The sequence below is a fragment of the Excalfactoria chinensis genome, chromosome 4 (genome assembly GCF_039878825.1).
Source record: "Excalfactoria chinensis isolate bCotChi1 chromosome 4, bCotChi1.hap2, whole genome shotgun sequence".
Lineage (NCBI taxonomy): Eukaryota > Metazoa > Chordata > Aves > Galliformes > Phasianidae > Excalfactoria > Excalfactoria chinensis.
Window position 1 is genome coordinate 3,588,295 of NC_092828.1, and position 17,358 is coordinate 3,605,652.

At 36.1% G+C, this 17,358-nt stretch overlaps 1 protein-coding gene across 1 annotated transcript in view; it reads left to right on the forward strand.

Annotated features, from left to right (window-relative positions):
- CTNNA2 (catenin alpha 2) overlaps window positions 1-17,358 on the forward strand; it is a 441,905-nt gene that overhangs the window by 381,115 nt on the left and 43,432 nt on the right. Inside the window, exons 10-12 of the mRNA XM_072334895.1 lie at window positions 5,148-5,240; window positions 5,513-5,669; window positions 8,535-8,735. Of these exons, the coding sequence (XP_072190996.1) occupies window positions 5,148-5,240; window positions 5,513-5,669; window positions 8,535-8,735 (451 nt within the window). The remainder of the gene's footprint in view (window positions 1-5,147; window positions 5,241-5,512; window positions 5,670-8,534; window positions 8,736-17,358) is intronic.

Genomic DNA, 17,358 nt, shown 5'->3' on the forward strand with positions numbered 1-17,358 from the left:
GTTGTTTTTTAAGAGATAGGCTACTGGTTAGGCTGCGGTTGGACTTGATGATCTTCAAGGTCTTTTCCAACCTGAGTAATTCTATGATTCTATGATTCTATGATTTGAGTGAATACAGTCAGCATAGTTTGAAGGTCTTGGATAACATAGCTCTAAATTCTTGTTTAGTAGATCTTAGTTGTGGCTCCACTCAGTATTGCTGGCTGTTTCCAGCAATATCACCAACATTAATATATGTCAAAAGTTTGAAGGATTCAAATCTTAAAACAGAATCTGAATTAACTACTACATGGATGGAGAGAGAATAAAACTAATAAAGATACTGTTGTTCAGCAAATCACCTCTCCTCAGCTGAAACCTGGTAGCCCATTATTTACTTAACTTTAGTACACTGTGAATATGAGTTTTACTTAAACCACCTTAAACTTAAGCTGAATAAGTCAGAAAATTTCAGTTTCTCAAATGCAAGGAGTAGACAGATTGCTTGTGTCTTGAACCTTATTCTAATTAATCTATTTCAAGGAAATATAGACATAGACTAATTTTTGTCTTGGATGGTTAATTGGTTGAGGAAGCTGAACAGAACTTTCATCCTGTTCTTTCTAAACAATCCATGGTGTTAAAAAATAATAAAATAATAATTAAAAAAAATATATTTGTATATTATCCACAGTAAAAATCTTTTAACTTATGATTGAAGTGAAAGACACTATAAATTGATAGACATAATTACATATAATAACACAACAAGCTCAAGTCAAAATTTGAAACGGAGTAGTTTAAAAACACAACTGATTTAGCTACACCAAATTCTCATTGGTGTGAAAATAGAACAAGTTGGTATAAAATTTCCTTGATTAAAGTAATCAAGTAGAGTGCTATGTTACAGAAGTTTTCCTGTCCTGTAGTGCATGTGGCAAATCCAGCTGAAATGCATTAATCCAAATTTTGATGGAGTGCATGAGGGTGTGAAAAGTAGCATTGTACGCTGTGTTGCCTCTCTTCACTGCTTATTACCCATGCCAGCTAGAAAAAGGTAGTGTAGGCATTGCCTACCCATGTTAAACTTCCAGCTGCCATGTTTCTCTTCTGCTTTAATAAATCCAGTCCTTGATGTATTCTCTCAACCACAGTAGTAAAAATTCACATATAATTTTTATTGGGACTGATTCCGCATATGTTTTGAATAATTTAAGCATGATTAAAGATACCTACCCAAATGCATTGTTGCATCCTGGGCTATCAATACTTGTGACATGGAAATAAATAAGAAGAAGCTGGTATGAACTTTTCCACCTCCCCAGTTCTAGGATTGGTTGAGTGGCTTTGTCGATTTCTGAAAAATACAACATCACTGGAGCTGCAGGGTTTATTTTCTTGTTCATTACTTTTCAATACTCTTGAAGGAAAGGTTTAAGGTGTTTAGTAATTGTTTTGATGGTGTAAAAGTAGCTTAGCAGACCTGAAATTTGGGACAGTAGTGTTTTTCTACACAGTAGTCTCACAGTTATTAAGCTCCCCCACGCATTTAGAGGATGATTCATGGTTCATCGATGCTGGTGTTTAAAACATGTTCATTCATTAACGTACTTTTCAGACAGTTCACAATAATCTAGTTAGAAAGTTAAGTTTTCTTTAGGCAAAAAACGAATTCCAGGAACACAGTAAACACTAATGAATAAGAAAAATAAATAACATTACCTGGTTACTTCCACAGCCTCTCATAAATTCTTTTCTTCCGTACTTCAGTATCAACAGAGTACTTGAAGCATAAAGGTAAAGTCTGTCAATTCAAAGTTTTGGCACATTGGCAGCTGTGATAATATACACCCTTCTTACTTTCCTTTCCAAGCTATCTACTCCATCCAACGTTAGATCTTTGGAGTGGAAAATTACATGAAGTACCAATCTGGAAATGTCTGAATACTTCACAGTGCATGTTATATTTAATATGTACATGCAAAACTGCTGGTCAAACTGAGGGAGAAGGAAAAAAGTATAGATAGAGGTGGCTTGAGAAGAATACAGGGATGCAGTCTCGTCATGCATGGGTGGGATCAGAAAATCCAAGGCAGAGATGAAACTAAACATGGCTAACAATGTAAAAAACAGCAAGAGATTTTATAGATACATCAGTCAGAAGAGAAAGACAAAGGATAGTGTGCCTCCTCTGATAAATGAGAAGGGAGAATCGTAGAATCATACAATGGCCTGTTTTGAAAAGGACCATAATGATTATCTAGTTTCAGCCCCCTTGCTGTGCGCAGGGTCTAGCACCTGATGACTCAGCTAAATGGGGTAGAATTGAGTCTAAACTTCTTGTTTGTTTCTTTCTTTGTTTGTTTTTTATGTTTTATATTTATATGTACATCAGAAGGAAAAAGTATTGGAGTTGTTAAATTTATAGTAGGCTAAAGTATGTTGAACTACCTCATGGACTCTATGGATTCAGCATGCATATAAACCTTATCTTGCCAGGAATATTAACTGATGGTGTCATGCTTATGTACTTGATAACAAAGGCAATCAAAATAATTAAATAACATGGTATGTTGTGATTGACAGCACCTAAGATTTGTGTGGCTTCACAGATCCATTCTTGAATAATACCACTAAAATGTAAGCTTTAGAAAGTAGTGTCTATTTCTTGCTGTCTCAAAAATATGTTTTGAGTAAAGTCATAGCACTTCACATTTGCAGTGCTAAATTCAATTTTATCCAGGTTGCATCTACCTTTGTAGAATTTCCTTATCACTATGCTTATTTGACATAATCAGATCTTCCCATGGTTCAGACCAGCATACTCCCAGCTGAAATGTAAAACCAATATTGCTTTCTGGCTACTGATGATATGGGATTATTCTTAAACAAGACTTAAAATATACCACAGAAACTATTTAGATTAGAATTGTACATGATACATATCAATGTGTATTTCTTTAAGTAGTGGCGCACGGTGTTAGAACCGCCACTTGCAACACCAGAGGGCCCGGGTTCGAATCCCCCTTGTGGCGCAAGGGGTATAACTGCCGCTCTGCTACACTAGAGGGCTCGAATCCCGGGAGTTAGACTCGATCTCTAAGGTCCCTTCCAACTCGCACGATACTATGATACTATGATACTATGATATGATAGATAACTAATGCTCTTTTGATGCATATGTAAGACTGCCTTAGATTATATTTGTACCACTTCTGTACTGGTAGCAAGACCCAAAACACTCTTCAGAACTCTAAATTATTTTATAAAAATTTAAAAAAAAAAAAAAAAAAAAAAAAAAAAAAAAAAAAAAAAGGCCTTTTCTAATTATCTCTGTATCCTTCCCTGGAAAAGCAGAACGCTTTACAATATCTAAATACTATCTCACTAGATCCTGCTGAAATAATAATTAACAGAGATAGGGAAGAAATAAGCTTTGCTTTCACAGACTTTGTTCTGCAAAGTCTTTTTCCAAGGGAACTCAAAAGATCTGCTTAATCACTTGATTGCCATTTCATGAGACCCAGGCTCTTTCAGTCTCGTATCTCAGTGCTGTCGGAGAAAAGTAAGATGTACAATGCATCTGGAGCCTTAGGACAGATTTTCATCATGATAATCACAAAATGAAAGGGCAATCTCAAAAGCACTTATTTTAAATACAGGAAGCTGGCTTTTGCTGAACCTAATACCATTCGGTGTCTTTTAAGGTCTGTAATTTCTACTCGTGTTACTTCATTCTAACTATTATCCTGCTTAACTTTTGTTTCTCACAACGATTAAAGTGATCTGTTTGATGTGTGCAAATAAGGGAGTGTAGAGAAATGGTAAATTAATTGGAAGCTGTCAGCTTCAGAGAACATTTTTGACATGAGCACTGTAAGGCAGTTAACAAACAGACTAACTCATTTGTCTCACCGTGAAATGAAAACAAAAATCACAACATTAGGATAAAATCTTGACTAGGAAATGCCTGTAAGACTTAGGAGCCTTAGGTTCTTTTCCTCCCTGGGCTTTGGCACTCTGATATATGCAAACCACGTTCTAAATAACTGTGAAGTGAAATAGGTTCTATGTAGAACAGATGGACCAGGGCTAATGTTGCAGTGTGCATTGGAGACGAGAATAGATTAATACCACAAGGGGAAGCTGGAGGAAAATTGGAAAGATGGGGGTATTTGAACTAATTCATGAATCATTTCCAACTGATAGTTATGCCTTCAGGCACAGTGAATAATATCAAGGAAGCATATTTAAAATTTTATAAGTTTATCTTAATGTGGATTAGAATTAAGAGCCATACTTTCAGATGATTAAAAGAAAAATCATGTATTCCCCTGCCCAGAATATACCTTTGTGATTTAAATATTGCTGATGAGCACAATTATGTGCCTTGTGGCACGAATTGCTCTTATGAAAACACATGGTAGCTTCATGGACTTGGCACACAGCTTTTGGGGCTGGATTTTTTTTTGCACAGAGCCCTGTAGGAGCCACGAGAACATGTTCTACAGCTTGTATCCAAACCACAGCTGTGCAGCTCTGTGCTGCTTGAAGGTATGTGCTGATAGCTAGATCTCATTTGCGATTAACCTGAGAATTCAGGCAATTTTGACATGCTTAAAATTATCAGAATAATTAAGATAACTAAAAAAAAAAAAAAGTATTTTCCCAGTATCAGTGCAGGTGTCAAAATTTTGTTTCTGGGTGGCAAAGCATATCATGTGTTTAGACTCTTCATCTTTACAAAAACTCAGTAGTGTATGGATGAGCCCAGTTACTATTTTTCATAATGGACGTGGTTAATAAAAGTTAAGAAAATAAAAAATAAACAACAACAAAATAATCTGTAAGGAAGAAACATACATAGATAATTGTTTGGATGCTCAACATTCTCCATTTGACATCTTGGGAGATAACTCTCATGCTATAGAGGAGATTGCAAAATGACTGCACAATAAGTTTAGGGGAAATAACTAACGAAGAAAATGTCTAGTTCTGTTTGTGTTTTGTTTGTAGGTAGGAAATAATCTACATGAGTTTATCAGCAAAGAAGATCCTGGATCATGCCTCTTGTGTTCAATTCTTTCATTCTAGGCAAAGCTCAATAGGAGAAAAAGGCATGAAATTACTCACTTGTCTAAAACTTGATTCTGCTGTTTTCATTATAGGTTGCAAATCTGGCCTGTTCTATCTCAAATAATGAAGAAGGTGTGAAGCTAGTGCGTATGGCAGCAACACAGATTGATAGTCTGTGCCCACAGGTAAGCATTATTTGTGCTGGAAAATAACTGAGAACTCTTTCAGCATTAGGGAGCATCTGAATGGAAAGACACCCTAGTTGAAGATTTTAGCGTCGCCTTTGTCATTAAATTGCCTCCTGTGTCTGTTGCACAAAATGAAAAACACATTCATATCTTGAGATTTGAGTATTGAATGAGATGTAATGCCTTATTTTTAATAGTCTTTTATCCGTTCGTTCCTTAGCTTGTGAAAATTATTGCCACTCCTTGTAAATACTACTTTTGAATAACAGGTAATAAATGCTGCGCTGACGTTGGCTGCCAGACCTCAGAGCAAAGTGGCACAGGACAACATGGATGTCTTTAAGGATCAGTGGGAGAAACAAGTGCGAGTTCTCACTGAAGCTGTTGATGACATCACTTCAGTGGATGATTTCCTCTCTGTTTCAGGTACTGGGATTACTGCTAAATCAAAGCAATGGGTCACAGCTGAAAAAAGCTATAATTATTAAAGCATCGTTCTTGTTGGAAATCTGCTCTCAGTGGGGGCATACATGCCATGCCAATTAATCCCTGGTAACAATGTTTGTTTGTTCTTTTGTGTTCCAGAAAATAGCATCCTATATGGGCTTCTGTTTCTAAAGAGAAATTTTAAGTCAGGCATATACTGTGTATGAGTCTCATTTAGATGCACTGTTAGAACATGTCCAGTATGTACATTTCCTGAGAGATGGAATGTACATCTGGGCCTCATTTATTGGTGTAGTAATGCATCCAAACAGAAGGAAGTAAAATAGCAGTAGAAATAGCATTTTTTTTCACCTCTAACCTCTTCAGAAAGGGCTATAATAGAAACCAAAACCTTACATAGAAAAGGAACTGACAAGGGAGGAACATTGAGTCATTGTCTTTTCTCCAACTCTCCTTGAACAGTGCTGCAACTTGTAGCAACTTTGTTATGATATAGTCATATGCAGTTTATACTGTAATTGCAACTGCTGCCTGAATTGATTAATGGTGCAGAAAAATCATTTTTCTATTACAGTTAGAAAGAGGTGAGTTTAGTTTTTGTGAATAAGGTTGTAGAGGCTGCCAAGGCTAGCTTGAAGGAAGCTAACCTCACAGAATAGCCAAGCTTCAGAAGATAGCTTAGCCTTGATTTTCTTTTCTTCTGTATACTTTCCTTGACATTTCCTCAATTTCCTGGTAAAAGCTAAATATTTTTGGACCTTTATTCTTCACTTTGCTCTTCAATTTTTTCTTGTTGTTGTATCCCACTATTATTAGTAACAAGGAAGTGGTTTGGTGAAATGTAAGCATAATTACACTCCACTATTCAGCGCCACTGCTGGAGTGTTTACTGTAAGCCATGTCAAAAAAAAAATGAACTCTCAGAATACAAGGGCACTTCAGAATTGTGGGGGTTTTATCAGAGGATGCAAACACTTTTTAGCAGAAATAGTTCTGCAAGGAGAGGGCAGAACGAGATGTCAAGTGCAGACCCAGCCCACAGATTGAAGAGTTGGGAAACATGTCCTAAATGGCCATTTTGTTGTTTGTTTAGGGACTGTTGCTCACTCCAAACACTTGTATCCATAAAATCAGAGGATATTTAATCAGATGACCTTTTTGTTTTTTCTCAAATCATATTTTATCATAACATAATATTCAGATAGCTCTGATGTGGAATAATTGGCTTTAGATCCAAACTTCTCAAAGCAACTGAAAAGTTAGTGTAACTATTGTTTTCAGATTTCTTTCTAATACTGCTCACAGACATATCCATCATATAAAAATAAGTAAACATCTAACGCATTCAGAAAACCTGTCACTACTAGCTCTGAGCTTGGGAGCCTTGGATTACACAGAGCAGTTTTCTTTTCAGCTGTTAAACCAGTGAAGCATCAAAAATGGTTTGGTGTCTGATTAAACGTATCTCATAAAATGACACTTCCTCCTCTTCATATTGAGTGTCACAACTGATGGCATGTTTTATTAATACAGTGCCTACCAAAAGAAGGCACATCTTAATTTTAATCAGTTACTTTGTATTCCAAACACAGTAGCTGCTGCTGTTCAGGAAGAACTTCTTGTGGGGTAGAATTTGACCATGACAGAGTAAAGAAAATGGCAATGGTCATGAGGAAACAGTGAAGAAATATTTTTGCAAGGCACTGTTTTTAAAATACGGACATAGAGTTTCGACTTTCAAATGACTCTGAGTGACAGCACAGGAAACTTAGTGTTTTCATTCTGCATTTAAAATTCAGCATCACGTAAACCATTTTGTGAACTCTCAGCTGGTCCAACATTGAGTTTCTAACAGCGGAGCTTAGTGTGTCACTCTATTTGTGTGGCAAAGGAGAATTAACAAAAAGCAGCTGATGAACTGATTGGTTTAGTCTTACTTATTCTGAACAAACTATTTTATTTTGAGTTTACTTGTGGCTGTGGCAGAGAAGTAAATTGCTGTTTCGAGTTGATGAGTTTCTCAGAGCAAGTTAGCTCAAATAAGAAATTCCATAAGGTTTTATTACTGAAATGATTTTTATCTGTACTGGCTGGAGGGAAACGATGTCCAAGCTAGTCAAAGTCTGCTTCATCCTTTCACATTATCTGTATGTGAGGATACAACATAAACTATGATGCTGCAACACATGAGAGTGAATGGCTCAATTCCGAGCCAAGAAAAATTAATGGAACTCCTGGGATTTCCATAAAGCTACTTGATATTTCATCATATGAGCAGACTCACTGTAGTTGACTGTTACTTCAGAATATGCTGTCATATATGATTATACTGTGTGTCATGAAATATTCACATCTTAATACTTTGTGCAGATGGAATGGATGGAGCAAGGGAGATGAACTGCTCATGAACAGACTCCCTGCTATTAGCAAAGACCATTTGCTGTTATCTTTTCAAAATTGTTCATTTTCTTTTCTAACTTACTTAGGCGCAAATGAAATATACATATTAAACATTTCTAGAAATGGGTAAATTAATCTTCAGGAAATTGCCCGACTGTTTATTAGAGTATCTGCATAATATCTGTCCATGTTCCTTTTTGCAGTGATTTTTATTACGTTGTCATTATCATAGAATTTAATGTGACTATTTTTCTAGCAACTGCAGACTGGCACTTTTAGCATAGGTGAGAGTGCCCACTACATTTTAAAGCTCAATACTGCATAAGATAAAAAACAATTTTTAATGTATTTATGTTTCTCTTTTACCAAAATCAGTAAGCTTTGCTATGATGGAGAGTAAAATGAAATGAGCCTTATATCTGTGCATTTCTTCCTACTTTTCAGAAAATCATATTCTGGAAGATGTGAATAAATGCGTGATTGCTCTCCAAGAGGGAGATGTCGATACCCTGGATAGAACTGCTGGGGCCATCCGAGGCCGTGCAGCCAGAGTCATTCACATAATTAATGCAGAGATGGAAAACTATGAAACTGGAGTTTATACCGAGAAGGTACTGGAAGCAACCAAACTGCTCTCTGAAACAGGTAAGCCTGTGTGAAATATTGCTCAGTATTAACTCATTTAAAATCTCCAGTTAGTTTTCCCAAGTCTGCAACTTGGAGGGGAATCAGTGATTGAATATGAAAGATAAACAGACAAATTAATGACAATATATGCCTTTTGGATTTCTACTCAGAGCTACTGCAAAAGTCACATTGACAGGAGCTGTGTAAGTGAAGAGATTCAGTGATCCATCAAAGATTGTGTACCTCATCAGCGTTGTAGTGTATTTGAATAAATAACACACGGTTTGTTTTTCAAGATCTCAGGCTGTTGATTATGTATTTTGTGTCCCTATCAAATGGTGGCGAGGCACTTGAGCAGGTAGACCACTGATGTGGATGCCCCATCCCTGGAGACTTTGAAGGTGAGGCTGGATAAGGCCCTGGGCAACCTGATCTAGCTATGATGTCCCTGTTCATTGCAGGGGAGTTGAACTAGATGGCCCTCTAATACCCTTCCAACTCTAAGGATTCTATGATTCTATGATGAAATCATTGTAAACGTTACTCTGTTGTCTGTGCAGGTGAACGTTGGTTCTAAGTGTTTCAAAACAAAACAGATTTTCATTAAAGATACATTCAAGCATCTGAAAGTATATTATCTGAAAAAATATGGATCATCTGAGAGACTGTGAAGTATTCTAGACTGAATGGAAAAGAAAAAAATGTGGGTTATTTTTAAATTGCTTTTGCCTTCATAGACAAAAAGCAGGATTCATATGACTAACCATAGGCAATTACATGCATACGTGTCACTTTAGGCTTATTTTTGTTCAGTATTAGTTGTTGTTATATGTACAGCTGAATTGTTCAGTCTGGGCAGTACTATCAAGCACTCTCATCTCAAAGCAGAGATCTGCATTTGCTCAGATGCATCATGGTTTGAATTGTATTTACTTTACAGACTAAATGTCCACTCAGGGTACACCCAACCAGATATTACGTAGATGTACATAGGGTAGATACCTGTAAATCATAGAATCACAGAATGGCTTGGTTTAGAAGGGACTTTAAAGCCCATTCAGTTCCAATCACACTGCTGTGGGCTGGTTTCCACCCTCAGCTCAGGCTACCCAAGGCCCCATCCAACCCAGCCTTGAGCACCTCCAGGGATGGGGCCCCCACAGCATTGCTACCCAGTGAGTGAAAATATTCTTCCTAACATCTAATAATAATAAATAAACAAACAAATAAGATAATATGCTGCATCTTTTCAGATTTAATGAGATAATATCTATCATCTAATGTTATGCAAAACTTTTACTATTAATTTTTCAAAGAAGTACCTGTCAATTATAAAGCACAATTAAATAAACAAGCAATAGGAACACTGAATGCTTACATTCTGTACTTAATGTACTTTTTGATATAATTTGATTTATAACTAAGTGCTAGAAGCTCTGAACTAAGTGTTTCTTGACAACATCAATTTATTAATGCTGGACTCAATGCTTAAAACTGACCCCCTGTTCCCCAAAGTCGAACATAGATACTTATTTTGTACTTAATAAAATTTAAGAAAAATTGTTAGTATTAAACCTGGAAGAGAGAATAGACACATTATATTACATACTACAACACAATTTCTATCTATGGCTTTTTAACCCGCTTTCAAAGAGGTTGAATATTATTTCTCTATGGCTGATGATTAACAGTAAACTTGGTTGGCTTATTTCATAACCCTAGAGTAGAATGTATAGTAGAGTAGAATATTTAGATGACACTGCTCCTTTCTATGCCCTGCCAATTAATGCTGTGTTCTCTACCCTAGAACTGGTCTCTATCTACATATGCATCTGTATAGCTATGGATATTCATATGAATCTAGCTATGAATGCATGTTTATATATTTACTATAGTCTTCATCTTGAGGTCTAGTACAGGATAAATCAATGATGAGTCATTTATTTGGTCAGGCTCCACCCATAGACATATATATCAAAATGTATGAGCAACACAACGATAACCATCTCATCTTTTTCATTTTTGTTTATTTTTACTCTAACTTTTATTTGTTCCTAAATAAAATACTTTAGAAAGCTGGGGAAAATGTATTTGAATTACAATAGAAGGAAAATAAGCAGAGCACACTTCTTTTATAACTACTATTTACCTTTAATTATCAGCTCAGGAAAGGAAATCTTCTCTTAGGATTTTACAGGGTTATATGAGCACGGGATTTGATCCACAGATCAGAAACATAGACTGTTTTGGAAAGGGAAACACTAATGCACATGCTGTGTTTACTGGGGGAAGAAAGTTCATCTTTGCTGTAAGTGATATTGATAGTTTTTGAGAAAATGCAGTCGTGCAAGCCTTACTTTAATAACTTTTTACCTTAAAGTTCTATTTGTTTGTTGTTTTAACTTACAGCCTAAATCTCCTTTTAAATATATGGTTGTTTTTTCCATTGTTTCAGTGCTTTCTCAGCTGAGCTTGAGTAACCCACTGACTTAATAGCCAAGCAGTTGTTTGAGGCTAGATTATTGTCTGAAAGCAGTATTACATCAGGATGTATTGGCTAATGTCTCTCTTAATTGGGTACTTTTATTTTCCTTTAAAAACAAACTAAAAGCTCGACTCTCATTTGCTGACATTCTTATAAATCTAAGATGAAAACTATAAAACCACTGAATCTATGGGTCTTATTCAGAAGAAAGACGAAACACAGATTTCAGTGGATGTTAAATGAGTGCAGGCATACACTGAAGCTTCAGGGCTTAATTTTCATTTGTGTTTTTGTTTTTTTGGGACAGTTGAGAAAACAGTGTGAAGTATTCCTACATCTTTAACTTGGTTTACTAAAGAAGAAGGGCAAGTGGATTCCTTGTCAGCCTATGACTGGGGGTCAGGATTAGGTACAGTGGGCAGAGTCAGGGCCAGACAGCCCAGATTTTGGCAGGGAGGGAGCTGTCTGTAGGTTCCTGTCGAACTTTTCCTTGTTATTTACCATTGGCATTTACTTAGTGTTTTTAGAGGGAGAAAAAAAGAAATGCAATTTTAAAAGTTAGAAAAATACAAAAAATATATGTGGTAAAAGAAAGTACGAAGGACAGTAGGGTAGGGAAGAAAAGAGAGAGGAGAAAGGGAAGGTGAGAGGCAAGGAAAAGGGCAAAAAGCATGAATCTTGAGGTCTTTCATAATGCTGAGCATCTCAGAGACCTGCTGAAAAGGGCCCATTGCCTCTAATAAGGAGGTGTTCGCAATCAGCAATTTCTTGAGAAGCTGTAACAGCTGAAGGGAAAAGGCATTAGTTTCCAAACAAACAGAACCAGAACTGGCTGGGAAGGGCTGTGGTTGTTATCTTTAGTTAGCATTAGGATATATAGAAAACAAGTGGCAAGAACAAGTACTCTAATACTGTGGTTTACGTTGCTCCTTTAAAAGAAACTGGAAACCCTGGAGTTATCTACTTATGACTTAGACCAGAAATTGGGGTTTCATCTTTTAGCATGTTTTAGAAATATCCTAATAACCTGATAACTGCTTTGTTGTTATTGTTTTTCTTTTTTCCTTTTTGGCTTTTTTTCCTGTTAGCTTTTCTTTTTAAGTACATCTCTCTCTCTGACTTCTATTTTGACTCAAATTCTCTATTTTGTCACTATTTAAATGGACTAAGGTTCAAAACAAGCACTCCTCCTGGCAATTCAGCAAAAAGACAGTGAGTTTTATCAGTGAGAGTAGAACAAACTTTGAAGATACTTATCACTAGGCAAAAGCAGCTAAATGATGTTCTCAAAGCTAATACTAAAATGTTGTAGAGATGGATTTTTCAGCAACGATATGAAATAAAAAAGAAAAATGTAGATGCAAGAAGATAAATATAAGCATATCAGTAATCAAAAAGGCATATTGACTCTGAGGGAGAGCTAACAAAATTCTAAAATGGAAACTATTTTAAAAACAAATGATGTTAAATTCATGTTTTATGTGAGTTCCAGGTGCTTATAGTACAACTTACAGATACCATCATCCTTACAATGAGATCCTATATCCAAGGACTTCTATGAAATTTTGGCTTTTATTCTGCAAAGCACTACTGCTTTTTAAAGTTTTGCTAAGCTAAAATGCAGAGATGAAGGTATCACCACCAACAAAAAAGCTTTTAATGCATTATTTAGGGAAAAAAAAAAAAAGAATTACCCAGGTTGGAAAAGACCTTGAAGATCATCAAGTCCAACCACAGCCTAACCATAGTACCCTAACTCTAAAAACCCTCTGCTAAATCATATCCCTGAGCACCACATCCAAATGGCTCTTAAACACATCCAGGGATGGCGATTCAACTACCTCCCTGGGGAGCCTATTCCAGTACTTAACTACCCGTTCTGTAAAGAAGTGCTTCTTAATATACAGCCTAAACTTGCCCTGGCGCAACTTGAGGCCATTTCCCCTTATCCTGTCATTTGTCACTAGTGAGAAGAGACCTGCCCCACTCTCACTGTAAGAACCTTTCAGGTACTGGAATGCTTGGTTTGATTCAAAGAATTTTTAGCCAGAGAGAGAGTATCTTCAGTGTGTAGAGGAATACAATGAGGGACTATGCAAAATATATTACAAAATATTTGCATGAGACTTGTAAGAGATGATTAAGTCACCGCAGTGTCTAAAACATTCAATACTGCTTCTTTTTTTTTTTTTTTTTTTTTTTTGTACATTTTTATACCTTTAAACTGGAATATAGTACTAAAGGAGAATATAATGTGATTGATTTAGGTTTTTCAAAGGGTTTTTATTATTATTATTATATTGTATATATATATAAAACCCTTGAGGCATATGTGATTGGAACATGAGTAACCACTGAGTGAATTTTAAAGTCTTTGATGGATTAAGAAATGGATACAATTCAGAAGAAAAGCATAAATGACCATTTCTGAGCAGGTTAAAAATAAATAAAAGCATCCTGTGATAATTCAGGGGCAGCACTGTGGTTGATATTGTATGACATATTAATCAACAGGCAAATAGAAAGAAGCAAAATTTGCCAAAAGGAAAATGCTAGTTTGACACATGAGAGTACAGGAGTTTCATTATCAGAAAGGCAACAATAAAAGATAATTTGATTTAATTTTTCATGGTAAGAGGAACATTTATCTAAACTGAGGATATTATATTCACTGACAGGAAGGCTTTGAGTTAATTCATCCTCTCAGGAAAAAAAGATGTGTCAGCAATATGAGCAGTGGGGTACAGACACTCTTTACATGCACAACATACCTCAAATTAGTGCTTAAGACATTAGACTCTGTGTTAAGAACAGTATTCATTTAATGCTCCAAAGACCTTTTTCAGTTCTGATCTCCACAAATTAAATGTATTCCAGATATGAAAGAAGGTCAGGAGAAGGATGGCAAAATTAATGAAATGTGAGAATTGGAAGGTAAACTAACTGTAGAAGAGTTAAAAAGTCTAGAACTGTCTTGGAAGTGACTAGCCACCTTAAGTAATGAATCATAGGTTAATACAATAGAAGTGTCTGTTTTCATAGGCCGTTATTATTTATTGACTATTCAGGTATTATATTTTTTTTCATGGACTTCTTGTGCTCTTATGAGACTTGGGCAGTGGGCCCAGGTGAACCTCATGAGGTTCAACAAATTCAAGTAAAAGGTCTTGCACCTGGGTTGAGGCAATATCCACTATCAGCTGGAAGTTGAAAGGATTGAGTATAGCCTTGCCAAAAAAGATATGGGGGCACTGGTGGATGGGAAGCTGTGCATGAGCCAGAAATGTGCCTTCACATCCTAGAAAGCTAACCATACCCCGGGGTGCATCAAAAGAAGCATGGCCAGCAGGAGCCTGCCCTTCCACTCTGCTGGTGAGGCCTCACCCAGAGAACTGTGTCCAGATGTGCTGTTGGAGCACACACAGAGGAGGGCCACAAAAATGATCCAAGGGATGGAGCACCTCTCCTACAAGGACAGGCTGAGAGAGCTGGAGCTCTTCAGCTTGGGAAAGAGAAGGCTGTGAGATGACCAGGTAGTGTATTTTCAGTATCTAAAGGGGGACTACAGGAAAGAAGGGGACAGACACTTCAAGGGAGTCTATGGTGTTAGAATAAGGGGAAATGGTTTCAAGCTTAAAGACAGTAGATAAGGGTGGGTATAAGGAAAAGGTCTCTTACAATGAGGATGATGAGGCATTGGCACAGGTTGCTCAGTGATGTCATGGATGCCCCATCCCTGGAGACTTTCAGGGTGAGGCTGAATCAAGCCCTGGACAACCTGATCTAGCTGTGATCTAGCTTTTTCTTTTACATGTGTCCATATATATCACAATACTTCGTGGCATAACTTCATCATAGAATCACAGAATTGCTGAGGTTGGAAAATAACTTCAAGATCATCAAATCCACTGCAAATATTCCATAAGTTTCTACAGAGGCTGTATTGTTATGTATATTATATCCTATGCTAGAGTAGGTATATTCATTAACCATTTCAACAAGGAAAAGGTGTGTCAGCAAATAACAAGAAGAAAAAAGGTGGTCTTGTGTTTGGTCCAGCTGAGTAGTAGTAATTCTTCATCCTTTTCTCTGCCATAGGACTATAAACACCACATTGCCAGTTTTTCCTCAATTTTGTTTCAGTTCTTTCCTGAAACATACAATTTAATATCCTGAACTAATGAGCATTTACATTTGTATTACTGGTATTTAGCTGCAACAGACATCAGTGACCACATCTCTGAGCACAGAACAGGGAACTCTGAAAATCCAACTCAGTGGCATAAACATGATTATATGCTAGCACTTCTTCATATGTGACAGCCAAAACAGTATTAATATATATGTATCCATATGTCTGCACTCAATATGCAACAAGCAACAAAATACTTATATCAAATCTGCTCTTCTTGACAGTTAGTCTAGTGCTGTCATATGCGGAAAACTGGTTTAATAGACAGGTATAAAACTTTTTCATTTTAATTAGCAGTACGTTAATCATGATTCAAATGTTGAGAATTACACTGTAATCGAAGGCTACAATGTAGTGAAACATTTATGAAGTATTTAGAATCTTCTGATGAAGATTTTACAGATCTTATTGTACCAGATTTTGGCAAACTTTTCACACTAAATCAGGTGACATGTATGTTTCCTACTTCATTCTCTAAACCAAATTGAGTAACTGTGCCATCTTGGACAGGATATGTCAAATAAATGTCTCATAAGAGCTATTTTTAAAAGACCTGTTTAAAATCTGTTAATCTCCTGGGAGAGTGTGTTCTTTCCTCAGATAAATGAACTACCATTAAATCAATTCATGAATCCCTTTAGGATTAAAAATTGAACAACAAAACAGCAACAAAAAACAAACCCGAAAGAAGTTTCATCCAGAAGTCTACATTTGTTAAGTTTTATTCCCTTTAATAAAGCCTATTAAATCTGAATAATGAATTGTCTCTATAACAGAGTATCTTTTATTTTCTCTCGTGGAGTGGGTCATTCATGGAATTACTTTGCTATCTTAACTTACTCTGGTAACTCTTAGTTTATTGTAGTGCAAATCATCCTTGATGGTCAATTTATGTGACATAACCATGATCTTTACTAGAAGCATAGATTATGTGTGTGAGATATTCAGGGTCCCTTCCTTCAGCTTCCAACATTGTGGTGGTCAAAACCTTTAGTGTGCCACGTGTTTTCTGAATAATTTTAACCAAATCTCATTGGCTGATTTATCTAATTTACAGTCTCTTGTGGACTATTTTGACCAGTGCTTGGCACACAGACTTAAACATCTCTTTGGCATTTGGAATTTCAGAAGGGCCATTACAAATAAATAAATGAATGAAGATCTACCAAGAGCTTGACAGGGGACAAAGCTGACTATGCCAGTATGCCTAAGAGCAGTCATTTCTTAGGAGCTCAAGTATCTAGTTTATCTGAGAACAGTTTAGCTTCAGAGAACAACTTCTGGACTTCTGAATCCCTTAGTTCTAAAGCCCTGGATATCAGAAAATGAGAATTTCTCAACTTGTCTCTTTAGAATGAAACCTCTAAGAGGTAGATATAACGATGTTTTTAAAACAAAATAAAAATTATATATATATACAAATAGTCCTCTGGATACAACAATTGTCTGAAAACTGAGGCCAGTTGTTTTTTTTTTTTTATTTCCTAGAGTACTGATTTATCCCTGAAATTCAAATTCATAGCCAGTGTCTCTCTACCTGGTAAATAAATTATCATCTGACATTGAAGAGCTTCAACTCCTGATACAGATTTGTTATCTTTGTCTGAATTCTGCTTCTCAGATTAAAAATATCCCTTTTTGTACAATAAATGACAAATAAGAAAAACAGGAGTTTTTGTGGGTATGACTGAATTGGATGTTCATCATACATCGCTATCATGGAGCTCCTCAAGTGTGTCCCAATAACCTTAACAGCTCTTCACTCAGTTTTGAAAAACATTACTGTGTTAAATGGTAACTTAGAAGACCTTTAGGAACTAGCATCTAAGCATGAAAAAACATCTTAAACTACCATCTAATTAGTTTAAGATGTTTTTTCATGCTTATCTAATCAAAACTAAGCACTGATGTAAAATTACAGTTGACAAGCAAGAAAACAATTCATAATGGGCTTTAATAGCTAT